This window comes from Rattus norvegicus, chromosome 19 (genome assembly GCF_021556685.1).
Source record: "Rattus norvegicus strain SHRSP/BbbUtx chromosome 19, alternate assembly SHRSP_T2T, whole genome shotgun sequence".
NCBI classification, from domain to species: Eukaryota; Metazoa; Chordata; class Mammalia; order Rodentia; family Muridae; genus Rattus; species Rattus norvegicus.
This window is the reverse complement of record NC_141552.1, coordinates 68,998,706-69,023,469: the sequence shown is the minus strand read 5'-3', so window position 1 is coordinate 69,023,469 and position 24,764 is coordinate 68,998,706. Positions and strand designations below refer to the sequence as shown.

The following is a 24,764-nucleotide window of genomic DNA, read 5'->3' as shown; positions in this document are numbered from 1 at the left end:
ATGCCCAGGGGTCCACACTGCTTCTGTAGTCTTTGATTTGATGGGGCAAACATGTTTCAAGGACACACGGGTGATTTCCAGGAAAACCTGTTAGCGCCTGCACTTTCTTGTCCCTGCTGCTGACACATCTGGCCAGAGCAAGGCTGGAGAGGGTCAGAGTGTATCAGAGGCCCTGGCAGGCCCTTCTTGGTGAAGGGATGAATGCCTTTGCCTTTTCAGGGCCGAGCAGTGCCCTCAGCTGCTGAAGCTGCAGAGTCCGGATGTCCTACTTGGTTCAAGACCCAGGCTATGGCAGTCGTGTCTCTCCCTCTTACCACCAGCTCTGCAGGTGGACAGTGCAGGACGTGGAGGGCCTGTGTTGGCGCAAGATATCAGGAAGGCTAGAGCAGGCAGTGGTTTTTGATTATTGCTTCTTAAGACTATTCTGCTGAGCCCAGCCCACCTCTGAACTTGTAGGTAAAGAAGCACACTGGTGAAGGACCCCAGAGCCTGGGCTCCCAGCCCTTGAATCTCATCAGTCCTGGGCTGAGGCTCTCCCAGCCCTGACCTCACTTGTGGTGGCTCCTTTGTTCTGCATCCCCTGTGGCCTCTGCACCTTGCTGCAGAGGCTTTTGGCACAGTGCTCATCTTGGCACATCATATGAGGGCCGTATTTACCCAGGGTCCTTTACACTCTCCATGACCCTAGGCCTTTAGGGGTGCTCTGACTTCCCTTCCCAGAGGGTGATATGGGGCACAGAGAAGGCAAGTCATTGCTCCCAAGGTACCCAGCTAGTAAACAGCAGAGCTGGGATTCAGAGGAGAAAGGATAGTCCGGGAGCCTCTGCTCCTCTCCAGCGTCTCCTCCCTTCACCTGCTACGGTGTCCCAGCCCTGACAGTGTTGAGCCCCAGGATGCCCACACACTGTACCTCTGGCTACATCCCTGCCTGCCACAGCCCTGTCCTGCCCCCTGGCTGTCAAGGGACCCACTTGACAGTGACCTTCCCTCTGGTGGGTAGAGCTGACAATTCACTCCTCTTGAAGGAGCCCCTCCCCCGCTGTGGGTAGGAATGGGGACAGGAGCATGGTAGATAGCCAAGATCCCTTCCTGTCCTAGCAAGATGGGGGAACTGGGCACTGCAGCTGAGCCCAGCAAGAACGGAGGAGAGGAGATGTGCACCTTCCCCACTCAAAGAAAGAGCTACTGGCTGTGATTCTCTTCCATCGCCTCCAGAAGCACACAAGGTCCTGCTCTTCCCAAAGAAACACAGTCGACTAACTGGGGGGAGAGAGTCCATCGTGGTGGGGAACACGCAGGCTCAGTCTGCAGGTTGGGTTCTGCATTTGGTCATCAGAGTAGCAGACTGTGCTCCGGGGGGAGGCTGCTGGGCAGTAAACTTCAAGGTCTGCCCAGCTCCCCACGACTCACTTCTTCTAGGGAGGGAGGTACCACCACCCAAAGGTTTCAGCCTCCCAAAACAGCATCACCAACCAGATGTCACTCACCAGCCTGGGGAGCCAGTTCTTCAAATCAAAATTGTCAGCTATCATGTAACAGAGAGACATGCAGCCGGGCAAGGGTGAGGAACATGCCTCTGGGCAGGGCGAGGTAGAAGGGAGTCAGTCGCTCAGCGGGAGTGAGTGGACAGTTCTAGCAGGACCTTGTACCACTCCACTGACTGACAGACTTCCCTCCTATGTACCACTCCCCACGATGGGCTCACCTCTAACACGCGACCTCCCCACCACGATGGGCTCAGCTCCCATGACTGCTCCACTCTGACTTTGCTCCTTGCCTTGGTTCCAGTTCTTGGTTCTTTTGTTCCAGTTCTGATCCTTTGTCAGAAGCCCAGAGCACTGATGCCTGGCCAGAATCCTAATAAGCAGGCCAGCCCAGGCCAGCCCAGGCCAGCCCAGGCCACCACACTGAAGCAGCTACTGCTGGCATACTGGGCACTTGGCACTCGTGCCCGCTGCAAGGAGTTCCATGTGTCAACCTCACACAGGTTCTCACAAGCCAGAACCATCCTGTCTCACTAAACAGTAAATGTCACGGGAGAGATGGCCTTGCTGTGAGCCTGGTGAGCTACTTACCACAAGCGGATACAAACCCAACAGTAGTCGGAGTCCCTCACCAGAGAGAAGGGTTGCCACTTTATACCACTAAGGACTCTCGCCACAACCTCCCAGCTAATGACCGAAGACAAAGCAATCGTCATGAACCACGGATCATAACGTACACCGTGTTTCCATTCAGGTCTGGAGGTTTTCCCTAGAAAGGCTCATGATGTGGTGATGCGGCCGTTGGAAAAATAAGTTAATTGTAAAATAATGAGTCTGGGAAGCACAGATGATTTTAACAGCTTCCTTGGTGCTCAGTGTTGTTTGTTTGTAAAATTAAAATTGGAAGGAAAAAAAAAGATCACCGGAAAGCTGAAGGAGCACGCGAGGCGTAAATGGGGAGATGGCTCAGTCCGTGTGATGCTGCCTGAGCCTGGGTCCAAGTTCACAGCCTCAGCATCCATGTAAAAGCCGGGAGCAATAGCAGTCCTTGGTCCTAGCCCTGTGAGGCGGGTGGAGAGAAGGATCCCTGATGCTCGATGGCTAGTCACCCTGGAATGGAGAGCAATAGAGGAGGACACTGGCATCAGCTCTGGCCTCCACACACGGGTACACATGTGAAAGTGCATGCATGTATACCTCACACACAGAGGAGCTGAACTTCAGGACTGCTGAGGGTCCTTTGTCTTGCATGGACTCTGTATAGCTCTCTTTGGAAACTCTGTAGGTATCTCTCCCTTTGCTCTCTGGATCAGCAGAGGGCCCTGCCCAGCGCGGGTGAAGAACACTGACTTGTGGAGGGTTTTAGACAGAGATCAGCTTTAGAAATCACAGATGCTTGGCCTTTCCTTGCTCATAATAGTCACATTTTAGAAGAAGCCATAGCCAATTGGCTTCTTGGCAGGGACCTTCAGGCCCAAGGCCACATTCCCCTGTGCTCAAGACAGACAGGCCCCAGTCCATTCAGCCCAGAGAAGCCAGCACCAGTTCTGGGGACCCCATACATTACCTCAAGTTGAGACTCCCATTCTCACAGCCCAGAGGAATAAAAGCCCTTTGGGAAGGAGCACACCATCACTGTGACCAAAGGCTGAATGGTCAGTCCCCACACTTGCTGGGTCCCTCTGGGTGGACACAGCTTTCTTGAGCACAGGCTGTGCAGATGTCCACAATACCACACAGGTACTGGTATACCTGCCCACCTGAGGCAATAACGCATTGTTGTTAAGATTTAAAAAGGTTTTATTTCTTGATCAGCCATGTTTATGGGATGCACGATGACATTCTGATGTGTGTCCCCCTGAAGAAATGGTCGAACCAGGGTAATTAGCATGTGTGGCCCCTCCTACCGCAGTCATTTCAACATGAGGCGCCTTTAGACTCTTCTATCCAGTTGCTATGAGACGTTACCACACTGTATTACAGAACCCCAGAGCTCTTACCCCTCTCTTGGTTTGGTATCAGTTTCCTGGACAGGAAGTGGTCATACACAACATCAGAAAGGTTTCACTGGGGGTTGGGGATTTAGCTCAGTGGTAGAGCGCTTGCCTAGGAAGCGCAAGGCCCTGGGTTCGGTCCCCAGCTCCGAAAACAAGAACAAAAAAAAAAAAAAAAAAAAAGAAAGGTTTCACTGGAGTCTATCAAGATGGCTCGGTGGTTAGGACTTACTGCTTCTACAAAGGACCAGAGTTCAATTCCCATATCAGACATCTCACAGCTGCCCCAGGGCACCAACTCTGGTCTCCGAGGGCACTGCACACAAGTACACATACACACACACACACACACACACACACACACACACACACACACTTAGGAAAAATATTTCAATGAACACAGTCGACAAACAATACATTTTAAATAACAGAATAAAGCCTGGTAACGTACCTACCCAGCGTCTGCTGTCCCCTGAAATTAAATTCTACATCTAAAAGCATTCTGATGATTCGCATAGGAAACATTTTCACAAAGTTCATGTCTTGAAGCCATGGCCCTGGCCGCAAAGCCAGGGTGGGGCAGTTGCGTGAGTTGAGCTCAGTCATGGGAAACGGCACACAGGGTGAGCCCACTGAGCCAAGATGTGGTTCTTGTGGGGATTGGTTCAAGAGGGTGCTACCTTGTCAGATTAACCTGTTAATAATGGAAAGGAGCCAATCCTGCCCCCATATTTATTAAGTACTTACAGGCTTGACCACATGCTCTGCTCTCTCTCACAGGCAGAAGGAAGGGCAGAAGCCAGTCCGTCCAGGCACACTCAGCGATAAGCCAGAGGCGACCTACTCTGAGCTCCTCAGGTCCCATCCTGGAGAGCCACCAGGCCTTCCTTCAGACATCCACATCTGTGCATGAGCTAGCCCAGAGACCCTCAGGCAGCCGGCCCTCCCTGAACACCTCCGCTGGATCTCTGCACTCCCAGCCACCTCCCGTCCTCACCACAGGCCCCTACCTGGGTATCCAACATCAGGCCGAGGCACTCATCCAGTCTAGCCTGGGCTCTTCGACCAGTTCTACTCTCAGCTTCCTCTTTGGCAAAAGGAGCTTCTCCAGTGCACTTGTCATATCTGGACTCTCCGCTGCAGAGGGAGGCAACACCAGTGACACCCAGTCATCCAGTAGCGTCAACATTGTGATGGGTCCCTCCGCTAGGGCTGCTGCTCGGGTAAGGACTGTGCCAGAATGGGAGGCAGGCAAGGAGGGCATCCCAGGGCCCAGGGCTCCCACCCACCAGCCAAATCCCCTTGCCTCCTTCCAGGGCAGGCTGCTCTATAGCAAATAAAAGACCCAACCTTCGGGTCACAAGCCCCATCGGCATCATCAGGGTGGCTCAGTGTACCCCAACATAATTCTTTCCATAAGCCAGAAGCCCAAGAACGGGGGCATGCCTCCCCTCACCCATTCTATGGAAGCACGATTCCCTCCTTCCCAAGGCCAGCATGGCCTGAGGGAGAAGAAAAGACAGGAGTAGGCACTGGAGGAGTTAAATTGTCATGGGCTCCCAACTTTAAAGATGGCCAACCACTTCCAAGTGTGTCATCCCAGAAACAGAGTTTTAAAAGATTCAATAAGATAAGACGCTACTCGCCCAGAAGCCATGCTAACCGGCATTAGCTGACCGGCTGGGATTCACAGGTGACAAACACTAGGAAGTTCTCTCACACACTATGTGAGGAAAGAAAGAACAGAGCAAGGCAAAAGATTACTTAAGGCGAAGCCCAGGCAAGTCTATGTTTCCTGGCCAAAGAGAAGGCACTCGTGACCCTAGGGGCTTCTGTGAGTTTAATTACCTAAATAAAACGTCCCTGAATCTCTCTCTTTCCTTTCTTGTCCCATCTGCTAAAACTATGGGCCTACTCCCAGAGTTCTGGCACTTCTCCTCTTCCATCTCTAGCAAGAACGACAGGTCCTTAGGGCTCTGGGCATCCTGGGTCCCAGGGCTCTTGTGTCACTGCTGAGCTGAATCTGCAGTGGCAGCATCGGTACCAGGACGGGGTGGGTGCAGAGGGGCTCGAAGCGTCTCAGTCAGGCGTACACAGGCCATGCCCTCGAGCCACCTTTGGATTTGGGGCAAGTCTCCTGAGCAAAGCCCCACGTTCAGAGCCCGTGTAGACACGCAGCTTGGTGGCACACCGTCATTTCAGTACTGTCCTCCGACCAGTGTTAAGAGCCCACCCTCAAAGCATGCAGCCACGCTGGCCTCAGTTCCTATGTCTGGTGGTGGGTGACTCAGGAGACCCAGGAAGTGAGCATAGGCTGAACTGTCTGTTCTCTCTGTCTCTGAAGCACTTCTCAGAGCCGTGTGAACCCATCGACAGCCCAGAACAGGGGCAGCTTCAAGATGGACGCCTGGCAGAGGCTGCAGGGGAGAACCCACGGGGGGTGCTGTGCCGGAGAGCAAGCCAGGAAGACATGGGCCTGGATGACACGGCTTCCCAGCAGAGTACCTCCGACGAGCAGTAGTGGAACACGCGTCTGGTGGAGAAATGGCGACTCTTCCCCCTGCGCCAAAGCCACGTGGTTCTTCCTGAGGGCCAGGGAGAACAGTTCTAGAAAACGATAACGTTATCTCAGGTTCTGAAAACACTCGCACACCGTGGGGGTTGAAGAGAAGACATTGTACCTCCTCCCTCAAGCACCGCTTGGAAGTCGGACACGTCTCACAAAAGCCATGTTATATCTTGAAACCTCTAGAGTGTGTGGGGCCCGTGACTAGCTCCTTCCCGCGCTGGTTAAAGTAGACCAGCTGCATGCTACGTTCTTTGGCATTCTACACACTGCTGTCACCGTTTGAGAGCACAGGAGTCACAGCTCCTAGGACAGCAGCGGGAGGTCAGAGGCCCTCGAGCCTGCCTCATTCTTTTATCACCTCTGCACAGATGTAAATGCAAGTCACCAACAACAGCCTGGTGGTGCACTGGTCCAAGATGAGAGTTTAGAGGCAATACGATCCTCTCTCCAGCTCTGGGGCGCCCAGGACCCCTGCGTGCTTCCCAGGAATGCATGCTCCGTCTTCCAAGCTGACCCAGCTCTACTGTACATGAACACATTTGCACACACCTTTGTCTTAGGGATTAAAATGTTTACAGTTACGGCTGTCTACTGTCCTCCCCAAACGCATCTCCCGTACTCTGAGAAAGACTCGTGTGTGTGTGTGTGTGTGTGTGTGTGTGTGTGTGTTTTCATTAGCACATAGAAGCCCGAGGACAACCTCAGACACCATACCTTAGGTACACCTTAGGTGCTACCTGCCTTGGTCTTTGGGGTAGAGCCTCTTGCCATCCTGGAGCAGAGACAGGTCACCTTTCTATATTCTCTAGAAATAAAATGTCTGGGTTCCGTGCAGCTGCACATCTGAGACGCTGGCATGACCCACTGCAGTTCTCAGGTTCACTAAATCAAATTCGGCCTGGCCTCTTCCTGAAACTCCCTTGGGCAGCCTGCCAGTACTCGGGGCTAAATGGCTAGCTCTGAGCTGGGGGCGCACCCCCTACCTGAAATCAGAGAGAAAAACCACGTGTCTGGGAGCACAGCTGGCTGCTGCCTGGCACCCACAAAAGAAGAGCCCAGTTGGTAGGGAAAGAGTTAATTGCAATAGGTACCAGGCCCGCCCACCTAGACAGGCTCACAGCTGCATCCTGCCCATGGAGGGATACAGCTGCTGTGAAGTGGGCGTGCACACTAACTCCACCAAGGAAAGACACTGGAGTCACTCTCGGGCCCCTTGACGCTGTTCAGTAATACTAAGGATATGACCCTAGCTTTCTGTTTCTTGTATAACTTTGGGGGGAGGTGGGGGTGGAGGAAGGGTCCGGTGTAGCCCAGGTGAATCTCAAACTTGCCAGGTAGCCAAGGATGACCTTAATCAGCCTCCACCCCCTGAGTGCATGCAGGTACGCACCACCGCCAGCTTACGTGGTGCTGGGGATGGAACCCAAGGCTTCCTGCGCGGAAGTCTAGCCTCTGCCCACTGAGTTAACCTCAGGTTCAAACTCCCCCCTTTATTGAAAATAGATTTTTTTTCTCACGTATTATATATTGATTACGATTTCCCTCTCTTGTCCTCTCAGTTTCTCCCTACCTCCCATCCCATCCAGATCCATTCTGTCTCTCGTTAGAAAACAAACAGGTTTCTAAGAGATTTTAATTAATATATAATATAAAGACTAACACATCAGAACTGGACAAAACAAAGAGAAGAAAAAGAGCCCAAGAGAAGACACAAGAATCAGAGACACACTTGTTTGCACACTCAGGAATCCCACAAAAGCACTGGAAGCCATAATATATACACACAGAGGACCTGGTGCTATGCGGGCTGTGCTGGCTGTGACTTCATAGGGGCTTTGATCGTGTTGGTTTAGGGGCCCTCGTTCTCTTGGTGCCCTCCATGACCCCCGACTCTCACAGCCTTTCTGCCTCCTCTTCTGCAGGGTTCCTTGAACCCTGAGGGACGGAATTTGCACATCTCTGGTTTTAATTATAAGATGTGAATGTATGACATGTTGCTCAGGTCCTCCCAGGAGGGAGTCCCGCGTCGAAGAGCCTTACCCGCCCTGGTGGAAGTACAGGTCCGGATGACACTTCACACCCTGGTGGCTCAAGTGCTGTCTGAATGTAGCTGACACCAAACAAAAGCATTTCTCTTTTAAAGAATGATATACAGCGGCAGCACCAGGCTGTGCAGTGTCTGACTCTGACAAAACACTTGTCTAAAATTGGTGGCCGTCCCCCTGTCTATACCTGACGTGGGACACACTCTGTTTATGCAGCCAGTTCCCACTTGGTGTCATTCTGTCCCAAGCCCCTGTGTTACAGTGTGGGCAGATGGCACACATGGGTCAACCCCATCCTCAATGAACCCCAATCTCAATGGGAAGAGGACAGGTCCACCTCACTGTTCCCAGGGCTTCCGTGCTCCGAGGAACGAGGACCAAATGAGCAGATGAATCTGTAGTTTTCCTAGAAGCCTCCCCATGGGCCAGGAGTGCCCAAGACGCTTTATTATCCACTTACAAGCCCTGTGGCCTGCACACATGAGCTTACCTTCATTCAGAGACAAGAAGGAAAGGATTTTCAAGCCACTGTGTACGAAGCAGATGGTGGTCTAACCTGCTAAGAGAGAGGCAGCGGCAAGGGCTCCATCGGTCTGTCTCCCGGTGGTTCTCCGCCATCTTATTCCAGCGGAAATGCATGTGAGAGATTTCGATGTGAACTTCTCAGGTCAGGACCCACACCCAACTCCATGAGATACCCCAGCGCTGTTCACCCCTGCTCCTTGAAGTCCTAGGATTCGCCTCTGTAGTCTGCGTACCTGCTCCCTAACCCAGCGCTCTTAAGCGAGAGTGGTAGTCACCGAAGGGCGTGCCAGCGGTACAATTACATGTCAGCGTGAGGATGAGACATAAGGCATGCGACTGGCAAGATGGCAGGGAGCCTAGATAAAGACGCACGGAGCGTACACTAAGCAGAGATTCTTAAGCCATTCAGACTTAGGTGCGGGTCTCCCACCTGCCATAGCTGTGATATCTAGAAGCTAGTTGTTGAGAGTGTTTCCCTGTGAAACCTGGGTTGACCTAGAACACACCCAAGTGCTTTGATTACAGGTGCACACAACTGGGGGACCAATAAGATGCCATCATGGGATCCCCCCTGAGCCCAGCGGGAGCACTCTGCTGCCAGCACCATTTCTCCTGTCTGCCCCCTTCATTCTAGGTTCAACAGGCTGGGTCGGGCTCCCTGACAGGGCCAGGCTGTGTAGCGACAATTGGCTGGGCACACTCAGGTCCTGGGTGACCAGCTGCCTTGAGGCTAGCAGCTCCAATCTACACTGTGTCCCGCCTGCCTTGGTACCCATGGACGGCATGGCAGCCACCTGCCTACAGGTATGAGCTCCATTCTTGGCCTCCTTGGACAGCCTACCTGGGGCATAGGGGTGGAGGGAGGCAGCTACTGTTCCTGGCAGACAGACAGGACTTTCTGAGACCCAGTTCCTCCTCTAGAAGGCATTCCTAGAGTGGTCCCTCTAGGGCAGTGGTTCTTGACCTTCCTAACACTTTGACCCTTTAATACAGCTCCTCATGCTGTGTTGACACCCAAACCAAAAATATGTATTTTTCATTGCTATTTCATATTTAATTTTGCTACTGTTGGGAATAGTAAAGTATTTATCAGCGTTTTCGGATGGCTTTAGGTGAAAGGGCCGTTTGACCTCCAGAAGCTGCAACCCATGGGGGCTTGACAAGAACAGGATGAGTCTTGAAAACTACCCTGGAATGAAAGCCAGCGTGAGACCCTGTCCCAGATACAGGCTCTGGCCTTCATGTGAAGTGCTTCTTGCATTATCCGCTGGGTTCTAGTGCCCAGCTCACAGCATAGGTCCATGCTCAGAGCATGCTTGTCCATAGGTCCCTTGTCATTAACGCTTTTGCTAAACAATGTTCAAATAATCTAAGAGTTTCACCACAGGGAGGGTAGCTTCTGGGCTTCATGGACTCTATGGTTCCTGTAGTTGACTCTTTCCTAGCACTGCAGAGTCCAGTGTGGGCTCAGCCACCTGCCTGTGAGCTCACTCCTCACAGAGGAACCCCTGCAGCAGCGGGTGGGGACCACAATTCAGACCAGCCTCCAAAGCCTTCTCTGATGATGGCCATGCCCTCTTTCTTTCTTGGAGGGGCACTTGGGTTCAGAGTGGTTGAAAACCATGCCCGGGCTAGGTCAGCACAAACAGGAGCTTGTGTTCATGTCTGGCCTGTGGCTAACACCGGCATTGTGACCTGGTGTCTGGACCACCAGATTTATTTCTGTTTTTATTAGTCAATGAACAGAGGAATAAACAAGAGAGGGAGAGGAGGACTGATTTTTTTCCCCCTTTTGGAAATAACTGAAGAGAACCAGTTGTTACTGCTTTCAGCTGCCACCAGTCTGGAGCTGCACCTGGAGAGGTGTTTAATATCTACAGCAGTCAAAGTCAAGGAAGAAGTGAACTCCATCTTTTCGCAGCCCCGAACATGTTATAAACCCCAATGGGAGCAAATCCCACCTAATGTTTGGCAGACTCGTTTTAGAATTTACTCAAACTGCACGCACAACTGTAAGGGGTCCGGGGAGGACATAGGACACGGTGGACGGGGTGGTACTCAGGGCCCAGCATGAGAAGAGGCAGAGCTGGACCCCGACAGCTGCTGCTTTAGGACCTGCTGCTCTGCACGACGGCCACGATATCTGGCAAGAGGCTATTTCTGTTCTCCCTGGTGACCTGTGGGGAAAGGCAAGATGACAAGCTTAGAGAGCACTTCCTCTCCTCCAGTCCTTCGAGCCAGCGTTTCCTAGAGAGCAGGGAAGGGAGGCAGAGGCAGAAGCCAGCTCTTCAGGGTCACCAAGTCCCATGGGGAATGCAGGTCTCAAGGCACTGGGGGCACAGGATGCAGATGGGAGCGCGTGGGACTCAGCTGTAGCCTGACTGGAAAAGAGCAGAGAGGACCTTGATCTGGGCCCAGGAGATGTGAGCACAGAGGAGAGCTGCCCACAACTCCATGTTACCCCCAGGACAGCAACAGCTACCCCCTTCTTTCCGTCACCCTGGAGAGTCTGTGTGCTGCAGACTGACCTCAGATCTCTGCCCCTCGGAGAGATGAAGGGAGCCAGAGAAGACAGGGAGTGCAACAGTCTTAGCCTCCTGACCTTGTGGTGCTGCAGTTAAGGGCTCTGATGTTATGAGGTCACAGACCACAATGGAGAGGGACAGAAAGGCCAGCGAGTAAAGGATGCTGGGGAAGGGTCCTGAAAAGGGAGTGGGGGTCGGGTGGGGCTGGAGACAGGAGTTTGGAGGGACGAGAGCCTGGACAGAATCTGCTCAGGTGGTTGTGTTCAGAGAATCTGGTCAGCGGTGGACGGTGTTCAGAGAGGGAGCAGAGCCACAGAGCAAGAGGGCAGGAGTCAGTGCACCTGGAGGCTTCCATGAGTGTGCGGATGTGAGGAGGGAGTTTCTGTCCACCATGGGTTATCACCACACCACCAAATGTTCACAGATCAGGAGCCTAATCTCCTGCAAGGCTGCATGTTGAAGAAGAAACTTTGAAACAGTGTGCTGAGGGCAAGGCTCATACAATGGCAGTGGTGGCTTTTTTATTGTTTTTGAAACAGGGCCTTGAGCATCCCAGGCTGGGTCCAAGACGAACTCGAACTTCTGATTGTCCTGCCTCCACCTCTTGAATGCTGGGTTAGAGGCGTGTGCCACAGCATCTGTTTGTAAGTGTGCCAGGGGTAGAACCCGAGGTGTCATGCATGCTGGGCCAGAACTCTAGCTTCGCATGGCCAGCCTGACTGGGCACACTCGAGTGTCTTAGCACTCGATGCCTTCTGCCACCTATCGTGCAGCGAGCCCCCCCCCCCCCCCCGGATGGGAAGGGAACTGGAAATGACCGTTTACAGGGTACGTCAGCGTCAGCGAGTCCTAAAGGAGAAGGGTGCCACAGCTTTGATTTGTGTGTGAGCATGTATGTGGAGTGCCTCACCGGTGTGCAGCTCAAATGCCACATCAGGGTTAGAAACCAATGTTTCATCACAGACAGGACCCCATCCACAGCCACCTCCTCCTTCCTGCCCATCATTAGCGATTACCACTCTGTCCTGCCTCCATGCACTTGTGCCTTCTGGACAGTCTAGGAATGAGTCATGGAGCTTGGGCCATCCGTGACCAGCTACTTTCACTCAGCAAGAGACAGCATTCATCTCGGCTTCAGAACCTCTGTGTGTGTGTGTGTGTGTGTGTGTGTGTGTGTGTGTGTGTCTATGTCTGTGTGTGTGTTTGTGAATGTGTGTCTGTGTGCATGTATGTGTGTATATCTATGTCTGTGTGTGTATGTGTGCATGTATGTATGTGTGTGTGCGTGTATGTGTGTATATCTATGTCTGTGTGTGTGTCTGTATGAGTGTATGTGTGTATATCTATGTCTATGTGTATGTGTGTGCATATGTGTGTACCTCTGTGTGTGTGTGTGTGCGTGTGTGTCTGTGTGCATGTATGTGTGTATATCTATGTCTCTCTGTGTGTCTGTATGTGGTATATGTGTATATCTATGTCTGTGTGTGTGTGTGTGTATGTATGTATGTGTGTGTGTGTGATGCCTTTGTGTCACTAAGCACTAAGCACTAAGCACACTAGATGGCTAGACCGCACATTACATGCCTGTCTATCTGCTGGGCTCATTCCATCTGGAAGGGATCGTGAACAAGGCTGCAGTGAGTCTTTTGAGCTCTTGGTCAGTGTCTTCGCTTCTGTGTGAGTGCCCAGGACAGTGGACTCACTGAGTCAGTGACTAACGGGCAGCCCCTGGAGAAACCACAGAGTGGTTTCCAGGAACAGTTCAGGTTCCTCCTATCAACCGGGTGGGGAGGCTGAGGTTTGCCCAAGCCTATGGCTATGCCAGCCCTTCCCACCTCTGTCCTCTGACTCTAGCCCAGGAGGACTCCTTGTCAGCATGGTGCGGTGCCTCAAGGCGACCATGCTAGTGGGCTACGTGCCTTCTCTGTGCTTACTGGTGGCTTCTACGTACTCTTCGAGAAATGTCTGTTCAAACCTTTTGGCCATCTTTTTTTTTGACACAGCTTTGAACTCAAGGCCCAGACTCAAGCAACTAATTCTACCATATGCTCATGTCTTTCAAGAGAGGTTGGGGCTGGAACCCTGCCTCTGAGTGCATGACCTAAGATTCTAACCCCGACGGCTCCTCCCTGGACAGGCCTTCCCAGTCAACACCCCAAGGCCTCCTCTGACTATACTACTGCCCACAGAAGGCAGGAGAGGAAGGTAGCAGGGGCTGGGATGTGACCCCAGGGAAGCCGGTTCCCTGGGGGCTTACTCACACTGAACACCTTCACATCACGTCTCTTCCTGATCTCCTCCACCAGGGCCAGCGGTTTCCCTCTGGAGATTGGGATAGTGCCAAGGACGATGATGCCGGGCGTGGACAGCGTCTGGCGGACCGCTTGGATGAAAGGTTGGCTGAACAGCTCCATCTTCCCAACCTCATCAATGACGCACACTCTGTGTCTGAGGCCACAGCTGGGGACAGCCTGTGGACAGGGAGAACAGTCGCTGAGGCAGCAAAACCATGTGATCTTGAACCCTGGGGTCCCACCCTGCTGATTCCTGGCTGGCATCTGTGGCAGGCAGCTGGGCTGTGCCTTACAGAGCAGAGAAAACCACGCACTTAAGACACGGGTCTGCAAGGCTCATAGCAGAGTCTCCTGGGACTGCATGTCCTGCCCCTGAGTTCCTCTTAAAATGTTCTCTTCTAGAATGGTCCAGTGGTAACCATGCTTCCCACCTACATAGTGAGGAAGTCAAGGTCGTGAACAAGCGTAAGACAGGGAGTGCTGTAGGTCCAAAGGAAACAGGACGGCCAGTTGGGGACCCCTCTCATGTCTCCTCTGGGCTGTAGCCCTACCTCTCCTGAGAAGGAGGTGACGGCTGCAGGCAGGTGCCCGTGTGTTCCAATCCAGTCTAAAGGTTGACGAAAAGTCATGAAACCAGATGGAATGCAGTACGGATAAAAGCGGGGCAGTCCGGATAATAACTCACTCGCTGGCCAGGAGATGGACTGTCTCAAATGGACCTTAGAGGAAGAACTGGGGGGAGGGGCGCAGGCATGTAACGGAGGGTAAACATGATCAAAGTGCCAGCTAAGGGTCATGAGTCGTTAAGAGAAGTGCTGCTGCCCTGGTGCAGTCCTCGTGTTTTAGATGGATATACTTATATCTGTGTCTTCGCACGGAGATCTGATGGGTGGCATAAACACAAATGTACACATAATGGATATGTCGAAATTAAAGTGTGTGTGTGAGCGTGTGTGTGTATGAGTTGTGTATGTGTGAATATGTATGTGTAATAAGTGTATGTATGATTTGTTTGAGTGTGAGTGTGTGTGTATGCAAGTGTATGTGTATATGTGCATGTGTGATTTATGTATGTATGAGTGAGCATGTGTATATGTGTATGTGTACATATGTATACGTGTGTGTATGTATGCATTTAAGAGTATGTGATGTGTGAGAGTGTGTATGTGTATAAGTGTGTATGTGTATGTATGAGTGTATGTGTGAGCATGTGTATATGTGTATGAGTGCATGTGTATATGTATGATTTGTGAGTATATGTGAGAGTATGTGTGTATGCAAGTGTATGAGCATGTGTGTGCATACATGTGTACATGTGAGTGTGTATGAGTATATGTATATGCGAGTATGTGTGTGAGTGTGTATATACTGGGGCAGGGGAAGAAGTGCTACAGCAAGCATGTGGGCCCAAATTCAATTCCTCGTTCCCATGTAACAAGCTGGGTACATGCCTGTGCCCCATTTCAAAGAGGGGACAGAGATAGGTCAATCCCTGGAGCGTGCTGGGCCATGGAGCTCAAGGGGAAGTCACCCCAGAGGCAGGAGATTATGGCATATACCTTCCAGAAGCCAGCATTGTCTGGAACACTGACTGACAGCTTTGAAAGCCATCAAATCAGACAACGGGACGTACTGCACAATGTGTGTATTTACCTGATTGAAGAAATACATGTGGTGGGTCATAAATGCATGTGTCCTGCATGGACGTACACACATGTGGGTGCACAGTCCCCTGCAGCTCCCCAAAACAGAGGTAAGGAGATGTCTGGACCTGCATGCACAGTGTTTGCTGTTCACCGTAAACCCTGGGCCTTTCTAATGCCCTCATTCTGTCCTGGACTGCAAAATTGAAGAAAAAATAAGGTTTTAATAAAAATGGAAGTTATTCATAGGCCAGAGAGAGAGGGGCTGAAGGTCAGGGCACTGAGAACAGGCAGCACGCAGCTTGCTTCTCTAAACAGCTCAACAGGGTGTTCAAAAGAGCTTAAAAAAGAAACACCATTATGCCCCAGCTGCTCTTCTCACACACATACTCAAGCTAATCCAGAAGGAGACAACAAAGAGGCCCATGGAGGCTCGCCCTGCGGACCTAACCCAGATTCTGAGCTCCCGTGTTAGCCTGCAGTAGCAGGCTGAGTTTGGAGATGGCAGCCTTCAGGCTGTTCTTCCTAGAACCTCCCTGTGCAACTGAGAGCTGTGGATGCCTCTCGGCCACACGGCGGTCACTGTGTGCCTGGCATCTGGGTGGCACCGTCACCCCAGAGGGCAAATGGGCAGCGGTGGCACTTCTGAGTTCTGCACCACACCCTTGCCTGTGTATCACCTGCACCTGGCTTTAGCCAGCACCGAGGCTGATTGTAAACTCTCAGCCACAAGAGGAAAACCTGAGAAAACTATGTGCTTCCTGAGCCCAGAGCTGGCTGGCCCAGGGTCCCAGGAACTGGAATGGACTCAAGACAACAGAACCCATGTCCATAATCCAAACGGGGTGACTGTCACCGTGTTCCTTTGTCTTATTTTCTTAAGTACTTTTAAAACACAAAGAATCATTTGTTTGTCTGCTTGTCCTGGAACTCACTATGTAGCCCAGGCTGGGCTCCAACTCAGAGATCTGCCTGCCTTTGCCTCCTGAGTGCTGGGATTAAGGGTGTGCCTGGCTTTTTATTTAAACAAAAATATTGAGCCAAGGATGGACTAATTAAAGTGGCCCTCCTCTTATCTGAATTGTTTGACCAACAAATATCCCTCCTGGTAGCAATGCTCATTGATTTTTGACATCTCGAAGTCTGGCTTCTGAGCATATCTCTCCAACACCCAGGTCTGGATGTCAAGAAGGAATGAGGTGGCAAATCCAGACATCAGGTAGCAGAACCGAAGCCTATGCCCCCGAGAGCCATGCGTGCTAGGACAGGAAGCACACAGACAGTGACTACAGCAGTTACAGCAGCCGGGGATCCAGCCAGTGCCTCAGCTCTCTGAACTACAGAGCTCACAACAGGCATCAGCCTGTGCGTTCCACAGAACATGGGGTGGCCAGGAAAAGGTATGACTAGGCTGCTACAGGGCACTTCCTCACCCAGGAGCTGTTCCAGTACACACAGTGCAGCCAACACTAGTGCCTAGGCAGGAAAGGGCTGCAGCTCTGCTTGGTCCTGCGGGAAAGTGGATGGTTTCCAAGGTGTCTTCCAGAATGGGAGAGCTATCCTAGGACCAAGGCAGCTCACGCCAGCTGACAGCTTAGTGGGTGAAGAACTTTGTATTCATGATCCCAGCCCTTGGAACCAGCCTGGACTGTGTCCCTGTGACTCCATGGCAGATTCATGTCCCCATGTTGGCCTCCCCAGCTTCCTGGTAAAAATATCAAACTGTGAAGGGTGATCTCTTCCCAGCATGGTTACCTACCACTCTCTCATCCTCCTCCTCAGAACCACTTCCACTCAGCTCCCTGGTAAGCAACACTGGGACTTGAGCAGAGCTGCTGTGTGCTGCCCAAGCTGTTGTAACAGTAGGTGTGAGCATTTGTACAGATACCCTTTACTGACAGTACTGTAAGTGCTGAGGTCAAATTCACTTAACTCTGAAGCTCTTCTTCCACATCTGCACACTTCCTTCTGGCAGGAGGCATGGGCTGTGTCTAAGAAATGCCTCTCACCATGAACAGGTCACTCTCCTGCCTATAGTGCAGGACAGCACTATGGTTCCCAGAAAGCCACCGAGGACAGAGCCACACATAAAGATGCCTCACACTGTCACGAGAAACATACACTGTGAATGTGAAAGACATCACCATCTCCCATCACTAAAGGGAGCGTGCAAGTGTATAGTCTGCTGACCACAGCTCAGGAGCTGCTCTGCACACAGAATTGTGACCCGAAACCAGCAGGCTCAGACTCCTGCCATGCTGACTGCTCACAACTGCCAAATGTTCTCTAAAAGCTGCACAACCCTGGGGAAGAAAACTGAATCAACCTTTCGGCTTTTGATAAAAGTTTGAAATTGTTGATGCCTGGCACCATTTTCTTCATTGCCTGGGGGGGGGGGGGGCAGGTAATTGATTTTTCACTGCAGTAAAGTACTGTTGACCAGTTTTCTAAACAAGGTGACTGGAACAAGGTGTTTTCTAAACAAGGCCATCAAGATCGGATCTGGGAGAAAGAAAGCGTTGAGGCCTTAAGAGCTCAACCCTGCACTGCATGGTTACTTCCTGCTAATTGCTGTCACTGTGGTGGAGAAAGGATTGGCAGGTAGGGCTGCTTACAATCTAGGGCTTCAGAGGGGATTATTTTAATCCTCAGAAGATGAAGTGAAGTTAGAGAAAACAGAATGTTAGGGAAAGTCTGGCAAGAAGGCCACAGCCACAGGAGTGCCTCCCTGCTCAGAGTGTAGCCATGCCTAAGGGATACCATGAAGACATCAGTAGCAGGTGCTTCAGGGAGACCGAAAAGTCAACCTGAGGCCAAGCTTCTAGTTCCTTTTGCTATGGAGTCTCCTGCAGGGATGTCTTCACTGACAGCCTTTTAAAGACTCTTAAACATGTTTGTATTCACACCAGATAGCCTTTGGTTTTCATGGCCAACCCTGTGGCTCAGGGGTGGTGAGATAGAGAGCCAAAATGTGGAAGCAAGAAAGCAACAACCGTGGTCCCCAAGCAATGCTGGGGAGCTCACCAACATCTAGGAAGGCATCCAACTGGAATCTGGTAGTTTGGATCCTTCCAAAGCTTCCATAGCTGTGTGACCTGAACTTCTTGTGTATGTTACACACAGAGATCCTCACACAGGCATATGTACACACACACACACACACACACACACACACACTATCCTCTGACAGAAGTCTTTTCCCATCTGAGTAGAAGTTGGGAGATCGGAAGCAGGATCTAAAGTAGGAGCCACAGGATGACAGCTGAGCTGCTCCTCAGGGCCTGATTCGACTTCACCTCCACTCACACTAAACAATAATCAATACATTCCATAATTGTACTAGGGTACACTAGTATCACAGCTGTCAAAAAGACCATTGCAAAGAAGACAGTCCTACCCTGTCAGCCCTGAACACTAGAAGACCATGAAGAACCCTAATTAAACAGAACACTCCTACAAATTACCTCATCGGGCAAGAGTGAGAAAACAGAAAAAGTCTGGTGAAATTCTAACTGTGTCTTGCGATGTTTGTTAATGGGCAGACAGTAGGTCTTGATTCCACAGTTGGCTTCAGCTCTACTACTTAAAAGCTGTGCCCCCTCCCTAAGGTCCTTCCTATTCAGTGCCTCAGTTTCCCCATCTGAGAAGCAAGGTGGAGTAACTGGGCTAATAATGGGCTCCTTGCTGGCTCCACTTAGCAAGGAAGCCAGCCAGGCCATCACAGTTAGAGCATGGTGTAAAGAAAGGAACAAAGGCAGATGGTTGAGAAGTTTTAAAGAATGCAAATGCAGTGGCTGGAGAGATGGTTCAGGGTTAAGAGCACTGATGGCTCTTGTAGAGAACCCAGGTTGGATCCCAGAATTTACTTTAGGGAGCTCACAACTACCTGAGACTCCAACTCCATGAGATACACTCTTCCAATGCCTTTGGACATTATGTGTATGTGTGGACATGTGGGCGCACATGAATGCTTATACACACACACACACACACACACACACACACACACTCATAGCATTAAAAAATAAAAAAAATTTTTAAATAACACAATTGATTAGGAACCCAGACTAGAGTGGCATTCAGGTAAGAATCAGAAATGTCAGTGAAAGAGGACTCTGAGTCGTCACAAATGTGCGCGCGCGCACACACACACACACACACACACACACACACACACACACACACATGAGCTTTGAAGCACAATTTACAAAGAATAAACTAATTAAACATGGGCTTTTAGCAAAGGCTTTTAGTAAACTGGCCAAGTATCTCGAAGAAACTAATTAAGAGTGCCACTGCATGCTATGTATTCAAAACAAATCCAGATGGATTAAAAATGCATTTTTAACAAGCTCACATCAGAAGAAACATATAGGTAAAATGCTGCACTAATTTGGATCAGGACAGAGCTTTTCTGTGCTAACAAAAAAAAAAGAAAGAAAGAAAAAGAAAAAGAAAAAAAAAGAAAGAAAGAAAAAGAAAAAAAAAGAAAGAAAGAAAGAAAAAAAAACCCAAAGTACCAATATGAGGGACAGAAAAGTAGAATCAACAGATTAAAAGGTTATTTGCTTTAAAGAAATATCTGGCTAGGACCCAAGAGGAAGCTCAACAGCTAAGGACACTGACTGTTCTTGCAGAGGGTCTGTGTTTCCCAGGACAAGGCGGTTCCCAGCTATAGGTAGCCCTAGCTGCAGGGGTCCAGGCGCCCTCTTCTAGCCTCTGAGAGTGGTGCACACACTTGGTAAACAGACACACAGGCAGGTGAAACAGCCAGGCACATAAAACAGAAGAAGCAAAGCGAGATCTAGTTACATCAAGACAAAAGACACGGAGAGAGGACTGAACCCGTGAGTTAGAGTCCAAGATACCCACGTACTAAATTATTTAAAGAATGTATCCCTACCATCCCTTAATGCAAACCAGAAGACATTTCTACCGAACATGATTGCGGTGCTCAGTGCCAGCAGAAATGCAGCCTGACAAACTATTTCCCACACGGGCAGTGGATGCCATGATACGTGGCCCCAGGAGCCCTGGGCAGCCGCCAACCCTTGTCACCCAGCCTCATTTTAGACCCCTCTCAGGGAGCTATCACTGCTTGGAGGTAGCAGGACAGAGCAGGACTCTTCCCAGGAAGATATAAACTAACGTCTATATAACCCAGAATATCAACCACAGATCAAAGCAACTGCCTCACCCAAGTCCATTTTGATGGCCCGAGTGTGTGGTTACGATCACTGCAGAAACATGAGTGGCTGTAAAACTGTGAGCCGCCTCTTTCCTTTTTCCATGAAAAACAAGAGCCGAGTTGTTGACCTGGCCAGCAAGCACATAAGAGCTCTTACGTAAGCCTGCAGCCAGACACCAGGCATGGGCACTTGCCTCTTCCCAGGATCCTGTTTGCCTGAGCAAAAATTAATTCTTTATATGGATCCGATGCTCAAAGCCGGACTCTCCACTCAGAATGTCATCAGACACATCTTACTGCTAAGGAGAGGGAGGCATGGGTGCCAGGGGAAGTAAGCATTCTCTGCCTTTTCCCAGCGTGTATCAACAGAGCAGCTTCCACGGCTCAGCCCAGAAACGGGGGGGGGAATGTTCAGAGGAACTGGGGAGGGGGAGAGGCAGAGGAGAGCTCGGTGGGATCCCAGCTCTACATCAACACAGACCACAGGATTCCCAGGCCTCTGAAAGTGGAGGCTGTCCTTAGCAGGCAGTGACCAGCTCCTCAGATAGGGCTCCAGGCTCCACCTAAGCGGTACCTACCACATGACAGTAGGCTCTGTGTACACAGAGCAGTGTAGACTATCCACACTATCAGCACACACTCAAGCAAGCTCTGTGCACCAGAACACAGGGACACAGACCTGCCTTAGAGCCTTCTGAATGGGAAATATTTTACACATGCTCTGGGCACATGACAGCTCAGGGGGACAGCAAATTGGACTGCCCAAGGCTCCGCGGCTGGAAGGCTTTATAAACCATAAAACAGCACCTGACTACAGGGGGAAAGCCATTGTGTTCAAGTGGCCAGCGAGTCCCACAATACAGAGGCTCCCCCGGCTCTCAGGACAGAAAACGTGTACTCACATTCCTTAGGACAGGTAGTACCAACTGCTCAAAAGAAGCCAGGTCCACCTCATACTGCCCCACTCGGCAGTCGGCCTTTCCAGGTAGAGGCTGTGACCTGAAAGAAGAGACTTTGTTGGAGGGGTCCCCACCGACGGCTCTCTGCACACACCCTTAACAATCTCCGTACCAAAGGTGGGAGTGTATAAGGTTGGACCCTCTGGGGTTTCTCTCCTGAATGTCAGCTCCATTCCGGCCAAATTCAGTCTTGTGGAGTAACCAACAGTGAGGTCCCTGCACCTCCAGTAAGCCCATGCACCACAGCACAAGAGCTGAACCCAATGTGGTGGGTCTCCTATCCTCACCCTAACTAATCGGGAGGCCGAGGCGAGAGAAGACAAGAGAACAAAAAGTTTAAGGGCTGTTTGGGCCATAGCTGAGTTCAAACCAGCTTGGGCAACTTAGACTTCCTCAAAATTAAAAAGTAAGCAAGGGGGTGTTGGGCATGATAGTGCGCGCCTTTAATCCCAGCACTAGGAGGCAAAGGCAGGAGGATCTCTAGGAGTTCCAGGTTAGCAGGGGCTACATAGCAAGACCTTGTATAAAAAACTAAGGTTAAAATTAAACAGAGGGCTGGGGGATATAACTTAGCGATAGAGGCTTGCCCACGACACTTCTGGGACTGGCCCCCATGCCAACTCCACGTTCTGTGAGACTCCCTGTCTCGGGGACTAGGGCAGAGAACAACAGAGCAGGACACCATGTGCCCCTGTTTGGCCTCTGTATGGACATATGGGCCACATGCATGTACACTCACACAGAGAAGAAATGCTCCCAAGAAGTACTGAGGCCAGGCTAGAGACAAAACCCCGCAGAAACAAAATACCAGTACCCAACTCTGGACAGAGGCCCCTGGGCACCAGACAGGGTGACGACATCGAATCCTATCCTCTTCCCTCCCTGCCTGACTTCTTGTGTGTAAAATCCATCTACAGGCAGCCCAGAAGACTGTAGGACCGTGATGGCTTTCTGGATCAAGGTTGTCTTGCCAACCCCTGAAAGAAACAAGGAAAGAAGACAGGTTGAGAGGTTTTTTACCTTGCCAAGTCCATCCGGCCTGCAAAAGCAATGGCTGGGAACAGAACAAGCTGGGAATGGCACTGCCTGCCTGATTACCAGGGGTGAGGAATTTCCAACCCCAAGCAGAGGCAAGCACAGTGGTAAGTTTATTTCTAACACAGTCCCGGGATGTATCGGGGGCTTCCTTTCCTCCTAAACTTAAGCTCTGTTCTGGTTTAAATCTGAAGCATCCCTCCAGCCACACAAGTGTCTGATCAGGCAGATGGTCCTGAGTGGGGAGGTTGTTAAGCCTTTAGAGCAGGAAGCCTGGCTGCAAGGGTGGATCATCGGTGGTGGGCCAGAGGGCTGCAGTATAATTTTTACGGATTTTAAGCAAAAGTAAGTTTGCGTCCACTGCAGATGAAGTCTAGAACAATACGGAACAAAAGGTCCCAGGCTTAGTACCAGAGGGTGGAGTTCCCTGGGACTAGCCCCTTCAGTCTGCCTGCCTGTTGGTCTGTCATTCTTTTATTTAAATCCCAAACGCTGTCGACGTCCCTGTCCCCCTCCCCCGGACACCAACCAAAGGTCTGTCACTTTCTTAACACTTCATTTCTGCTCTTATACTAAGCAGGCAGCACTTTTATTGTAACAGGAGGAGAGTATATTTATGGACCAGCAAGATGCTTCAATGGGGTAAAGGTGTTTTTGCCTCCAAGCCTGAGGCCCACCTAGTGGAAGGAGAGAACCAACTCCCCAAAGTTGTCCTCTGACCTCCACACCTGCGCATACACTCACACACAGAAATAAATCTAATTTTCAAACTCTGTATACTCGTATTTCCAAAAAAACACACAGCAGCCCAGCAGCTCCTGATCCCAGAGGCTATCTCCTCACAGGGACCAGTATGTTAAGAACAGCTGATCAAAGCATAAAAAAGAAGCACGTGGGTCAGAGCCCCTCCCCAACCTCCCTTGTGCCTCTTCAGCTCTAGCAGAAGGCTGCTTGGGGCTGAGTGAGTAACCAGAGAGTCCCCTCTAAGATGACTTACAGCTGCTGGTCAATATTTGGGAAGAGGCAAGGGTGCTGACAAAGGATGCTTTCTTTCATAAGTCTCGATACTTGCTAGAGAGGCTTGGAAAGCCAAACCGTTTGGGGATAATTAGTGATAAGCAAACCAGCAGGCAGAGTGCACAAAAGCCTGGGGACTCCAGAGACACACCGGAGTGAAGTGAGGCCTGCGGCGCAAGGGGCAAACTAACTCGAAGACAGGAGGCAGGGGTGTGGTGCGAATCAGGGACTGACAGCTCTCCCTGGCTCTGGGTGGGGGTGGGGGTAAGCATGTGAGTCCGGTGTTCACTAAACCTCTCCTGAACATAGGTATGGACGATGGCTCCAGATGAACTCCACAGCAGGAAGCTGGGGACACAACTGTACACAGATTTCAAATGTAGGGCAGGCTGTGCAAGGCTGGCGCGCCTCCTACAACGGTCCTCTGCTCCCTCCCGAAGCCTCTGCCTGCTCAACTAACTCCAAAGAGTACAGCTGGGCCTCAGAGACCGGTGACAACCGGTACTGGGGGACCTGAAACCAGTGCTCCGCTGTCCTCCTGGCCTTCTTTCCCGCCGGGCTGCAATACACCAAGCCAGGCCGGAGACCTAAGAGAGAGATCCAGGCACACTACCTCCCCGCCAAGTCCCGCAGGCCCCAGGTCACCTGGGGACCCGGTGAGGAACACATGCTGCGCCATGTGCATGGGGGTCCTGGTGCGGGCTGGTCCGGTTATACCTGCAGGCCAGGCCCAACCCCTTACGCTGAAGGTCACGCCCCTGCCGGCCGCGAAAGCACCGCCCCGTGGTCGCGCATGCGTTTCCACCTCCCCGCCCCCTCCTAACACACACGACGCATGCGCGTTCGTCCCTGCTCCTGGTGCTATATGGCAGCGGCTGCCTGCAGGCTCTGGGAACGATCCTGTGTGCCAGACTCACCTGAGATATCTGCACGGACGCATGCGTGGGAATGCCAGATTCTTTGCTATTGCTACTTAAGTATCTGAGTTCTGTAATTGAGACCCTCCACCCCAGGCTGCAAGTTAGCTCCTGTGTAGCAATAGAAACCCTCCTTAAAGGAACAGCCCTTGGTGGGATTTGAACTCCATGTACAGTGTTCACTTGGCTGTGGAGCAGTCAGCAGTCAACCTCAGTTTATCCTGGCGTCCACCTCCTGAGATGAGTATCTGAGACAAGGTAGCAAGGGTCTAGTTTAAAGGTCTGATTTAGTTTTTTATTGCAACCTGGATGTAGAAGGAGCCTCCAGCTAGCTGAGCTGAGCGGCAGAAAGGGCTGGGGAAAGTAGAAACAAGAACAAAAGGGGGGGAGGTCCCTCTGCGGAGTTCTCTCCTTACATGGTTGAAATAGAACTTCCACACTGAGTTCATTCAGTTGACTGGGATGCCCCTGCTTGGGGGAAACTAGCCCAAAGCAGTTTTTTCAAAGCTCGATTTGATGGTCACCCTTAGTGTTAGTGACTGATTCCACTCCGGCCTGGTCTGGACTGC

At 51.2% G+C, this 24,764-nt stretch overlaps 2 protein-coding genes across 4 annotated transcripts in view; one reads left to right on the top strand and one right to left on the bottom strand.

The window, feature by feature from the left end:
- Positions 1 to 6,628, top strand: part of Pcnx2 (pecanex 2) — a 150,624-nt gene extending 143,996 nt beyond the window's left edge. For both annotated transcript variants that reach the window (NM_001427189.1, XM_087594719.1), the window contains 2 exon segments: positions 4,259 to 4,701; positions 5,823 to 6,628. In NM_001427189.1, the coding sequence (NP_001414118.1) occupies positions 4,259 to 4,701; positions 5,823 to 5,999 (620 nt within the window). In that variant the 3' untranslated portion in view covers positions 6,000 to 6,628.
- A 3,647-nt stretch (positions 6,629 to 10,275) lies between these two features.
- On the bottom strand, positions 10,276 to 24,029 carry Ntpcr (nucleoside-triphosphatase, cancer-related). Of its 2 annotated transcripts, none has more exons than XM_087594954.1 (5): positions 23,924 to 24,023; positions 22,046 to 22,203; positions 21,170 to 21,266; positions 13,404 to 13,613; positions 10,276 to 10,794 (listed from the first exon to the last, which is right to left on the bottom strand). In XM_087594954.1, the coding sequence occupies exons 2-5, from the start codon at positions 22,084 to 22,086 to the stop codon at positions 10,726 to 10,728; spliced, it is 417 nt and encodes a 138-aa protein (XP_087451080.1). In that variant the 5' UTR covers positions 22,087 to 22,203; positions 23,924 to 24,023; the 3' UTR covers positions 10,276 to 10,725.
- Between the last annotated feature and the right edge of the window lie 735 nt (positions 24,030 to 24,764).